Genomic DNA, 13,074 nt, shown 5'->3' on the forward strand with positions numbered 1-13,074 from the left:
TTGGGAAGTTTTGCCCTTTTCAATTGAAGGCAGTGAGGAAGGGATACTGGTGGGTATGGATTTAGGAGGATACTTAGAGTCTCTAATAAAATGATAGCTTTTCTGATCCATTGGAAAACAACAGAACAGTAATAACACTGGCTCAATGATCAGTAGAATGCTACTCTATCCAGAAGATATTAGTATTCAAAAATGAAGTTTACACTTAATTGTGGAACCTTAATCCTCAATATCATCAGGCAGTGGCTCACCTGTGCCTTTTCTAGACAGGAGGGGCTGTCACTGAGACCTGAGAAATTCTTATATGCTGCCACTAGATCTTTTATGAAAGGATACTGCTTGCTTTGCCAGTCACTGGTCAACATCTAACAATGTCTTGAATTGAATCCAATGTATGCAATGTGTTCTTTAAAGTAGAAACATTTTTCAACATTAAAATTTTCTTATAAATAGATTATTAAAACTTTTTGTGATTTTTTCTTATACTTAAATAGAATGCCAATGTTATTTTGTATTTGGGTTGTTTTTACTCTTTTATACACATTCACAACATGATTTCATTTTTTTTCCTCACACTATTCAATCACCAATTTTGCTCAATTCTCAGAAGAGTTGTGAATCTATTCCCTCTTCTCCAGTCATGCCACCCCAGGTGATAGTCACACTCTCTGTCATGCACAAGGCTTCCATTTGTTATCATTCTAAAATGTTTATTTGCTTTCCTCATTAAAAATGATTGATGAGACTGGGGGTGTGGGTGAGTGGTAGAGCAGTTGCTTAGCATGTCTGAGGCCCTGGGTTCAATCCTCAGCACCATGAAAATCAATGAACCAAACAAATAAACAAATAAGATTGATGATTTTCCATTGTCTATAAAATGAAGTCTACTGTTATTTACATAAGTCTGCAATGAGAATTCCTTAAGATCCTTTTAGAGTCCACATTCACTTGTAACTCTCTCTGTCCTTTATTGGTTCCAATGCCCTGATCATGCTGCCATATCTAACTATTGCTGGTTTTTCACTGGCGTAACCTTCTCTAACCATATGGAGAACAACGTATTCATCAAAGCTCACCAAACAGCTTTTCCTACGTAGAACGTTTGCCCTTCTTTCAAATACATATATTTGAAGAAATTTAGCCACTACTTAATTATTTGCAATTTTTTTCTCGCCAAATTCAATTCCTTGAAGCTAGGAGTCATCTTTTCTTCAATATCTACCTTGTTGTGTACCACAGGTAGAAAGCAGAAAATATCTGTCGACTACATGGGTAGTATCAATAATAATAAAATCATAATAATGATAAATAACATTTCATAAATACGTTCTGGGTACCAACTATTACTCTGGGCAGTGAATTAGGATTTACTGGATTAGAAAACAAAGCTTAGCAAATTTAAGTATATCGATCAAAATTTACTTGGTTAGAGGAAAGCTGGATTTCCAACCTAAATGGCTAGACTCAAACTTATTGTTGTGTTGATTAAATGAATATTTGGCATCCCTCACTGAATTCTTTTAACTCAACATAACAAAGTAGGCATATCAGATATTAATGCAATAGAAATGCAATTAAATAATTTCCACGATTTGGGTTTATCACTTGGTTTCACTATGTGTAAAACCAAGTATAACTTAAATCAATTCCTGGTTATAAAGTCACCACGTCAATCATGCTCTTTTTAATATACTAATAGATATATAACTCTACTTTTCTAAAGAAAAACATAAGGAGGCAAAACAAATTATGAAATAAGTTATATATTTAAGGCAGCAGTAGCTTTTCTTGCTCTAGTAGATCAGATGTTTAACTAATAAAGAGTCATGCTCCATGCATTTAAGCAAATCTTTCTCATGGGAGTTTTTGGCTTTGTAAAATTAAACTCCTTTAGCTTACAAATTCAGTCATTAGATGTAGTAAGTAAAAAGTAAACCAAGCAAAATCCCCAGAGAACTTAGTGTATAACATGTACATATATATCCTTTATTTTTTTAAATTAAAACTATTAAATATAATGTCCCGTTAGCATTTTTCAAGCACAGCCTAAATTAAGCTTACCAAACACTCATTCCCTGCAAGTGTTAAAGTTTTACTACAGCCGCTTTTACTCTTGTTGAAGGAAAAATAAAAAGGACTACAGGATGCAGCTAGTGCCTCCCATTGGCTTATGAGAAGGGCGACAATGGCTCCGTCTGCCTTACACACCGACTTAACACACATTCTAGCTCAGTGCGTCCTTAGGATTTCTGTATGTCTCCCACATGGACCCCTCTTCTTCTTCCCCTTCTTCTTTTTTGTTTTTTGCTTTGAGACAAGGTTTCTCTATGTAGCTCTAGCTGTCTTCAAACTAAACTCTGTAGCTGAGGCTGGTCTTAAACCCAAAGCAATAATCCTGCTTCAGCCTCTGAGGAGCAGGGATGACGAGCATGCACCCATTTTTTATGTAACTCTTAATCTCTACTATTATCATATATATTATTATACATATATTATATATGTAATTATTTCTCTATTTTACATATACTTCTTTTCATAAGAGAGATACACAGAGACGTAAAAGCATTATATCCTTAGCTCAAATAACAACAAAACAGTCATTCCAGTTAAATGTCTTTGTGTTGATTTCTGCACGTCATGGCATCACGCAGCTCCCTCTGTAGGTAGAGAGCGCAACTGAACCAATTTCTTTGGAGAGGAGACCTTGTTTTCTCCAAAATCCAAAGTTCTTTGCCTTATGCTGGCTATATTTTAGCATCTAGGGTAGAAAAATAGTGGATGTAATTAAAATACCTCTAACTGTAAAAATATATCTAGAGAGAAGCTAGAACAAGATATTTTCTAATGCTCAAATGCCTGCGAAATAATCCAATGCTGCATCCTTGACTCAGAAATTAATATTCTTTAATACTTCTTTTACGTTTTCTAACACATGTACTTCTATGAGTCTGAAAGCCACCTTCTTCTGATGGATTTATTGGATAGAAGCCCTGGACATGAGAAAAGGATGTGCTTATTCTTGGCTGTGAGACTAAATAATATTTTCTGTCCTAAAGTCTGCTTTTCCATCTTTCAAACAAAGAAATTTAAGTAGTTTTTTTTGTCATAAAGTCTGTTTTTTCACCTTTCAAAAACCCTCACGTTGAAGATGATTACAATTAAAAGGATGAAAATATAGAAATTCAGAAACATACTGAAAGTGAGATTGAGAAGATACAATAAAGTTTTAAAAGGTAGCCACAGAACACTTTTCTGAATACCATCTACAAATGAAAGGATAGACCACCATCCACGACATGGCTCTCCTCCAGAAACACAGCATCTCTGTCCCTTTAGGCCTGGCTCGGGCATCTCTGACTCTCTGCTGCCCTCTCCTGTTTTTGCACTCTCTACAGTGCTGCCACACAGAAACCGAAGGTGAGCTTTCTAGCAAGCAGATGACTAAAAATGTCCTTCAGTTACTGTGTGAAAGCAAAGTCATAAATGAAATGTACTAGAAACATTGCTATGCTATCATTGTCCTTTACTACCTCTACTCTTTCCAGTTTTTAAATTAGCGTTTGGAACGAAAAATATCAGGCACGAGGTGAGGTCCTCAGAAGCAACACTCAGTGAGCCCACTGAGTACTCTTCCTTATGTATCTTAGCTCCTGAACTCATGTGCAACCCTGAGAGCCAGGTATTGTACTTATTTCTCCATCCTTTAAATGTAAAGAGAACACACGAGTGACACAAGGTTCGTACTCCGGTTCCAAATGCTGCACACCAACCAGGCTTCTGTTGTATCACACTGAAGAACAAAAGAGCTACTTAGTAACAATTCTCTTTTAGAAGATTTATCCTTAAATAATTGATATATTATTCAAGATTTATATATTTACCTCTGGCAAATAGAGATAAAAACTGGCAGTCAACTAACTCCAATGTTTTAACTTTGATGGTATGAAATCAGAGTTTCCCGACTTTAATGCTTACTGAACCTCAAAGGGGGTAAATTTATATTCTAAGTTCAATGGGGGAAGTCCTTAGAGAGCACGACATTCACACATAGACACCCAAAGTTCTTAATTCTATTTTTCTTTTCTTTCTCATTGAGTTTATTGGTACATTTAGGGATACAGTACAGTAACATTCATTATTGGGATCTTGTACCTTTACATGACAGGTCTTGGTTCTCATTTTGTCCCCTTGTCCCTGCCCTCCCTTCACCCCTCCTCCCCTCCCCATTTACAAACACTTCATTTCCATTTTTTCATTTTCTCATATTTTTTCTTTTCCCTTATTAGCTTTCCCCCACCCTTCCCACTTTCCCTACACCTTTAGCCCTTTTCTTCCTATTTCACATTGTCCATTATATCATTAGGATCTTAGGTACTATTATAGTTTATTCATACCAGAGAAACTATTCAGTATTTACACATCTTTCTAAGATTAAAGTGTTGGGTTATGGAAGAGTTATAGAGAGTTACTGTGTAAAAAGACTCGAAGAGTAATCTTTCCTTAAAACACAAGGGTACCAGCATCTCTGATAGCAAGAAAGCAAATGGACACACAGCTGGGACAAGAGAAGGGCCCGTTTTGACAGGAGCAAAGCAAATGTGTCCATTTAAACCATGTTGGGGATGCACATATTTTACTTTGACAATCCTGAAAGTTTGTCTTTCTTTCATTCTCCTTTCCTCCTTCCTACTCTCCCTTCACCTTTTCAGCCTGTTATTTCTACTACACCTTGTTAAGGACTGAATATGTGTGCACCTAAAATTCCTACTGAAATCATAACCCCCAAAGTGGTGATAATAGAAGGTGAGGTCTTTGGAAGAGAGCTAGATCACAAGGGCACAGGCCTTGTAAATGGGATCAGTGACCTTATTACTGAATCTAACCCTTTGTTCTCTTTCCATCTTGGAAAAGTGGCCTCGCTAGAAGCCAATCATTTTGATACCTTGATCTCAGACTTTCAGCCTGAGGCACTATAAGAAATAAAATCTATGTGGTTTGCACATTCATGAAGACCAGTCTATAGTACTTTGTACAGCAGTCTGAACTGACACCACTAGTTCCACACATATATAGAGTGGGCCCTAGAAACAAAACAGTAAGATAAAGTGGAAAAGACTCAAACACACTATGCAAAAAAAGCACACACTGGCCAACTCATTCAACCTAGAAAACACTGGTTGAGGTACTGGGAAAACTGAGGTAAACAAAGGGTATGTAACCTGCCCAGGGCCACGCAGTCTTGGAGTCGAGTTCAGACCTGGTATCCCCACTGCACAATTTTTGGTGTACCATGTCAGTGAGGCTCTGTGAAACCATTTTGGGTGCCTGGCATTATGCATGCCACGGATACGGCCTTCTAGCTCAGCCACAACCATCAATATTAGGCTGTACCATTGCTGTAAATCTTGAACCAAATTTCTAAGAAGGCCTCATTCACCTGAAGGGTGCCTCACAGACTCTTTGTAACCCCTCTGTGCCCTTCCCAGGTATGTTGTGGAGGCATTGCTCGGTTCCAGCAGCAGGGGTGATGAGCATGGAGGAATGTCCAAGTGCCATCTTCTCCAGGTGTCTCAAGTCTTACTACTGTCAAAATCTCAACCACCAATATTCATAGCATTTTTACTATTTAGGTTTTAAGGATCCCCTTTTTTAAAGAATGAACTCAGAGAAAGGGAGCTTTCCCTGGTTATGTCCCTCATTCCCAGGCACCCCATCCCAAGTTCTTACCTTGGTTTTCAATGTTAGGAGAATTTAGGCAATTTCTTGTTGGGCTTTTCTTTTTTTATAAGCACATCTGCTCTAAGGAGTTAATGACAGTTAGTGTAATTTGTTTCCCTTCCCAGGTAAGGGAAGCTGTAGGCATATAATGAACCCTGTACCTCCACTATAGGTCTCAGCTCAGGGTTGAGTGGGTACAATGCTAACCTCAATTGCCTGGTTCCAGTGGCTCTTAGACCCCTCTCCGGGCATTGCCCCAGTGGTTCAATATTTTGTAAAAAAATATCTAGGAACTTCCATGGGTCCTCTCCCAAGTAGGTATGACCAAGTTTGTACCCTCTGAGAGTAGCTTTTCCTGTGAATCTGAGCTGGGCAGAACCCAACCATCTCTATCGGACACAATTTCCACTGCTACATACAGATGTTCTTCTAGAAGGATGCTGTCTCTCCCGTGAAGATTCTTATATGACCTTTAGAGCTTAAAAAAAGCTGCCAAAGACCAAGCTAGCACTGTATTCTTCTCAAACCACAAAGTCTGTCCTATTGTACAAATGGGAGGGAGGGAGGAGTGGTACCTTTTGGGTACCCTGAAAGTCTGGAGCAGCCCTTCTTTTACTAGAAAACCCAGGCATATGGCCCCCAAAGTGGGCCTACCCACTCCCCAGCAGGCTCAGGAAAATATACAGAAGTAAGGGATTCAGTTCCAACCTCCATCTTAGTTTAGGCTCATTTATATTGAAATCTAGTTTCTAAAGAAGAAATTTGTTACTCAAATAATTTATTTTGGTATATAGGACTTTTTGTTGCCACTCTTTTGATCAACATCAATACCAAAACTGGTAAACTGTATGTACACTATGAAAAGACAATGGATAAATTATCACCGAAAAGAACTTGAAATGGAAACATGGAAAAGAGAAACTATAATTAAATAGCCATTGAAATACAAATTCCAGTTGATAGGCTCTTGGAAGACAAAATTAAAAATTGTTCCAGAATCAAGTCATGTATGATGACCACATATGGGAACATTTGACTGGACATGACAAAGTAACATTTCAGGCACAGTTTACTTACTGAAAACTTGATAAGAGCTCCTCATCATATTATGGGTTGGGGTCCAAAAGGGACGTTAGAACCAAAGGAAGTATTGGTCTGCTTTGGAAGGCATGTTAATTTTCTTCTGATAAGACTATTAGAAGTCATAGGTTTTCTTTTTTAGGCCATTATTTTAATGAATCAATTGCAGTTTCAAGAAGTTATTAAATTTAATTCAGTTTCAGAGTCAGCAAAATGAGATCATTTATTCTGCTTTTGGTGCAACTGGGGTCAAGTCTCTTACGGAAAACAGACTAACACGAATTTGCATTATTTTATATGGATATACTTGACTCCACTCATCCTTCCTTCCACTTTTTCCTGTCAAACATCCACGTATCTTTTTCTTTGGATCTTATTGGAGGTATCTGAATTACAAAACCTCACAAATTGAATTTCTCAGCTCTCTTAATCCCGACAAAGACTACTGGGGTATAGTAATGATGTCCCTTCTGAAACCCAACTGGCGTAACAATGGGTTGAACAAAAACTTAGTTCTTTATCTGTGCTTTTACTTACATAAAACTAAGAATTATATTAAGACCAGGCTGGTAGCCAAATGTGGATTCAAAATGGCAAACATTCTAAAGGCAACGCATATCTCAAAACACAAATGCCAAGATCGAAGCTAAACTGAGTCCAAACACAAAGTGAAACGGTTAAAAATACAGAAAATTAGTAAAGATTTTCTAAGGAACAGCTTAAATGGGTAAGCTGTGACATCAATGATAGTAAGGATAATGTAGAGAAAAAAATCATTTCTTTAACATTTTAGTATTGTAGTATAAGCTAATGGTAGTATTATGTTGATTCTTAGAAGATAATGTCCTTAGACATGAAAAGAATAAATGCCCAGATCCCTCTTACCTGTTATGGTAGCTTTGTTGATGGATGGTTGGTTACACATGGGTGATCTTCTGTCAAAGAGAAATACATGATGCTTAGGATCTGAGTAATCTTTGAGACATTTCAGATATACTTTTAAAAAGATATTAGTTAAAAGGATTGTTTTTAACTTAGGACATGCACATTAAAATGTATTTCAGACTAGCCAGCCGAGTCCCTCGGTGACTTTTTACCACAGTTTCAGATCATGTCAGGGGGGAAAAGCAAACAACCCAGTCAAAATCTCATGGTGTTGGACCTCAGGGTAGATTAAACTGATGTAAATGTCACAGAGACATAACAGAAGAGTAAATTCTTATTGGTTGATTTATTCTATTAGGCCAGGACTTCCAAAATAAATGCAGAATATTTGAATTTGAAAAAGCAGTCAATTCATAATTGGTTTTCCTAATGCAGTGCTAAGCGACTTTTATTTTTGGCACAAATTGTCTGTATATTATCAAAGCAAATAATTCCTTATAGCCAAATGTGGATTCAAAATGCAAGCATTCTAAAGGCAATTCATATCTCAAAACACATATGCCAAGATCAAAGCTTATCTTACAGAGGAGGCATTTAAACTTTTTCCTATATTGTTATAGTGAGACGTAGCTCTGACGTGTATATCAGAGAGGTATGTTAACTTATCTAAATAGATACTATAGAGATTTTAGAAATACTGTATTATTAACCAAAGGTACTTAAAGAGATTCTATCTGGTATTCTCTGCTTTTTTCAGATCTTTGCTGAGTTCTGGAAGATGATTATAAAAACCTCAAAGTAAAAAATGATGGTACATGATTAACCTGTATTTCCTATGAGTGCTGCACAATGCATCCATATTAAATTAGTATATTATGTTGAAAAAAATATCATTTATGGAAATTCCATTAAAGTTTTCTGAAATGTAACTTCACAGAGATATTACTTAAATCTGGCAGCTTTCCAATGATAGCAATCTTTCAAAACACTAAGAATAGATATATCGAAGGATGTCTGCAAAAATCTATGAAGTTTGCATGTGTGCTTCTTCTAGTGGCTAATACTTGATGAGCGCTTAGCATGTGTCAGATGTGGTACTAAACACATGGTCTAAAAAATTACCTTACTTCATCCTTACAGCAACCTCAAGGAAGGTAGACTCTTTTTGAGGGAAAAATAAAGCTTTGGGAAGTGAAATGTGCTCAAAGTAAGAGAGCTGAGATGTGAATTGAAGTGATATAATCTTGGTGATGCATTCAGCGCTGCTGTTTTGTCACTGGGATATTTAGGAACATTGAATGGACGGCCACATGTATGTGTGGATGGTGGCTGGCTCTTTCAACCTGCTTTGCTAGGACAATGAGTATCCCAGTAGCTCTGGAGGTCCTGGGGGGCTAACATCTGGCACTGTGCAAATCCTCACTGGCTCCACTACACCTCTGACCATGAATCGTTGTAAGATATATGGGGTAACTTCTGGGTTGAAATTTTGTGTTTGGTTGATAGTGTACCTGGACTTGGTTCTAAATTAACTTAGTTTTTAAAAAAATTTGAATTTGATAAATGCTTCACAAAACAAAAATTTCAGTGCCATAAAATGTTGCCCAGAAATAGCTCTGGTCTATATATTAGAAGTTAATATTCTTTTTTTTTTCTCATTGAGTTTATTGGTACATTTTAGGTATACAGTACAGTTACATTCATCATTGGGATCTTGTACCTTTACATGACAGGTCTTGGTTCTCATTTTTCCCCTTATCCATGCCCTCCTTTCACCCCCTCCTCCCTTCCCTATTTACAAATACTTTATTTCCATTTTTTCATTTTCTCATTTTTTTCCCTTATTACCTTTCCCCTACCCTTCCCACTTTCCTTGCACCTTTAGCCCCTTTCTTCCTATTTCACGTGGTCAATTATATCATTAGGATCTTATGTACCATTATAGTTTTTCATACCAGAGAAACTATTTGGTATTTATACATGTGTGACTTATTTATTTCACTTAGGAGTATATCCTCAATATGTATCCATTTTCCTATGAATGACTCTAATTTCTCATTCTTTATGACTGAGTAGTATTCCATTTCATAAAAAAACCACATTTTCTTTATCCGGTCTCCAACTGATGGGCAAAAGGGCTGTTTCCAAGCTTTAGCTATTACAAACTGTGCCGGTATAAACATAGGTGCACATATAGCACTGTGATATGAATCTTTTAATTCTTTTGGAAAGATACCCAGCAGAGGGATGGCTGGGTCAAATGGAACCTCTAATTCCAGCAGGAGTTCATATTCTTGCTGAGGGTTTACTATTCAGATGAGGTCAACTATGTTCAAGGTGGTATGGTCGTGCCTAGAACTTATTCAAATAATTTACATATAGATTGCTGTGTTTTAGTTCTTAAAATTTAGAAAAAAACATTTACTTTCATCTTGAAAAATATCAAATGAGTGTATTTCTATGCTTTTCTAGTTTTGAAAAGCTCAATTTTTGACTCTTCTAATTATGTTCTCTTTCTATCAATCCTACAATCCTACTCAGGAACTTGACACCCCAACAAGTAACAGCAAGCAGAAAATATTAATCCACAGTCACATTGATCCATCATTTATGAAGGATGAGCCACAGTTCCCTTCTGGAATAAAAGAATCTCAGGAGCAAAAGAGAGCCAGGTGATAGGCACCCGCAGAGTGTTAATTTGAAATGTCTATCGGAATATTCACCTGTCAGTCAGGCACCAACCTGACTGGATTAAGGGACTCCAGGAGAGGTGACTGGATCTTGGGGATGCTGTGCCTTTTAGTGGATCTACACACTAATGTTCATAGCTATTGACACTCAGGACCTTGTTGGATCACTAGGGCTGTTCCTTTGGAAGGTATAAGTGTATCTCTCACTGGTGCTCTTCCCCTCTCCCGTTTTTGACCATGAAGTAAATAGATTTGCTTCACCACATCTTCCACCATGATATTCCTACTTTCCAGTGATGGATTGAAATCTCTAAAACCACGAGCAAAAAAAAAACCCAAAAAACTCTCCTCCTTTAACTTATGGGTCTCAGATATTTTGTTCCAGTAACAGCAAAATTGACTAATGCATCACCTGGGTTTTGAACTTTGACTCCTTTCCTAGCAAATAAAAAGGTCCAAGACACCACACATCTTTCTCAAACTCCAGTGGTGACCCTGGAGGTGTTTTTGTAAGTTCCTAGCAGTCAGATTGATTCCTTCAGAGTCATCAAGCAATGTGCCAGAGTTATGTTCTCCTTGCTGTCACTGAATATTACACTGCTTGGCTTTGTAGAGAAGGGATCCTACCATTCTAACTCTCCACCAACTAATTTGGTTTGAATCAATAAAGAAGATATGGACAGATCTTCAATGATCACAAGAAAAACTATATCAGCCTCCACTTAGATTTTGGCAGATAATACTATTTGGTTAGATGTCAGTCACCCTACCCACTGTACAGATGGTCAAGGCTCTTAGCTGTGAATTCCTGTTTTGTTTTTTCCATTTTAAACTGTTTGTTGCTATATAGCAATTGAAAACTTCTGCCTTGCATAGAATGCACCTCAGAAAAGTGTGATTCTTTCACACCTGTCTGATTAACTATCGCCTTGCTGTAGGTTTAGATGCTTATACCAGGTGACCATATCTGAAAGAAGTTTAAAGAGATTTAGTTTCTGGTTTGTTTTCAAAGATAAGACCTTGATATTTTACAAGAAATTTGAGACTAAAATGTTTGAGAGCAACAACCAACAATTCCTTTTTTCTTGCAGATCCGAGCCTTTTCTGAGGTGAGGTGATACACTTCTAAGCTATGGAATGACAAAAGCCCCACGTGACAGTTGAGGTCGGCATGATAGTGTACAACTATCCACATGGCACAGAAAACATAATTGACAAAGAATAGATTCCTCAAAGCACTCCCTCAGGTTTCACACGCTGAGTTACCACTTTATACTTCCAGCCAACAAGCATTTGCAGCATGGTTACTCTGTATTATGATAGGCACTGGGAATACAGATGTGAACCAACTACTACTCCGGCTCACTGGGAATTGGCACTGGATAGATCAGGCAAACAAACCAATAGGAGAGAGACAGCAGAGAGGCAGTTCATACAGGATGCCATCAAATGGAGATAGGGAGTCATATTAGCTAGTTTGGACTTGTGGGTGTGTGTCTATGTCAGGTAGAGCCAGGGACAATGTCCCCACGTCCCCAGTGCAATTAAATTTAAGTTGCAACATAAAGATAAACTGCAGTTAGCCCAATACATGAGGAGAGGAAAAGATGAAAACTGTGTAGACTGAGGGGACAGAACTAAAAAAAAAGTATTTTCTGGAAAACACAACAGATAGATGGAGGTTCTGAGTTCCATTCTAATCATTTGAATAGTGGCATTTATACTAATTTTTGAAAGCCATGTTCTATTACAAGAAGTACTTGGATAAAGGCCACCACCTTCTTTAATTATGAATGATGAATCTGGGAGGTAAATTATATTATTATGGAATAGAAGATTCAGATTTTTCATATTCTTTAAGAAGTAGGAATACTGCAAAATTTTATACACTTAAATATGCAATAATCCCAGTTAAATTTCTATTCACTGTCCTCAATTGTTAAATAGCTTTATCTTCTGGAAAATTCTTTGACATTTAGTATTTTAATATTTTATCATCAGTGTCTTTTAAATAAGGGAAATTTAAACAATAGCTTACTCGTTTTTCATTTAATCTTGCAAACCATCTTTAAAAAATATTTTTTCTTTTATCAGGACTTTCAGATTATAATCTCTATCTCAGTTTTTGCTTTTCTGGTACCAGGGATTGAACTCAGGACCTTGTGCTTGAGAGGCAGGCAGCGGAACCATTGAGCTAAGTCCCTAGCCCAGCTCACAGCTAACCTAGCAATCAGTTTTATTAACTGTTCCATGAATGCTGCTGATCTGAGAGGCAGGAAAAGCAAACAATTAACAATCCTTGCTCTGGTGTTTCTCCAATTAACTGCTGCTTTAGAATTACCAAGGTGACTTTGAGCTGACTTTATTCTGGACAAGATTATTTGTCTGTGGTTAATTTATGAGGTAAACCAAACTTGTAAAGTTACTCTGAGCACAAATATGTAACTGGGCAGAGAACTGACCATGCCAACTGATTTCTGGCAGATGGAATCACCATATTTATTTGTCATAATGTTTCATTTCTGATATTGCAACTGTCATCTCAAAGTATTTATAGAAAATTAATAGGGCCTCTCATAATTTAGTGTAAATGGTTGGACAACATGGCAATGATTCAGAGAAGCCTAATGTATTGCTTTGAGTTGAATCTAAATAGAGAAGAAAAGAGCATGTAAAAGTTTAACAAGAAGGAAAACAAAAC

The 13,074-nt window shown here is 37.1% G+C and overlaps 1 protein-coding gene across 3 annotated transcripts in view; it reads right to left on the minus strand.

The window, feature by feature from the left end:
* Nucleotides 1-13,074, minus strand: part of Pde4d (phosphodiesterase 4D) — a 1,223,725-nt gene that overhangs the window by 179,458 nt on the left and 1,031,193 nt on the right. For all 3 annotated transcript variants that reach the window (XM_010626919.3, XM_010626922.2, XM_010626921.3), the window contains one exon: nt 7,684-7,733. In XM_010626919.3, the coding sequence (XP_010625221.1) occupies nt 7,684-7,733 (50 nt within the window). The remainder of the gene's footprint in view (nt 1-7,683; nt 7,734-13,074) is intronic.

The sequence above is a fragment of the Fukomys damarensis genome, unplaced genomic scaffold (assembly GCF_012274545.1).
Source record: "Fukomys damarensis isolate Sample0158 unplaced genomic scaffold, DMR_v1.0_HiC HiC_scaffold_1, whole genome shotgun sequence".
Taxonomy (NCBI): domain Eukaryota; kingdom Metazoa; phylum Chordata; class Mammalia; order Rodentia; family Bathyergidae; genus Fukomys; species Fukomys damarensis.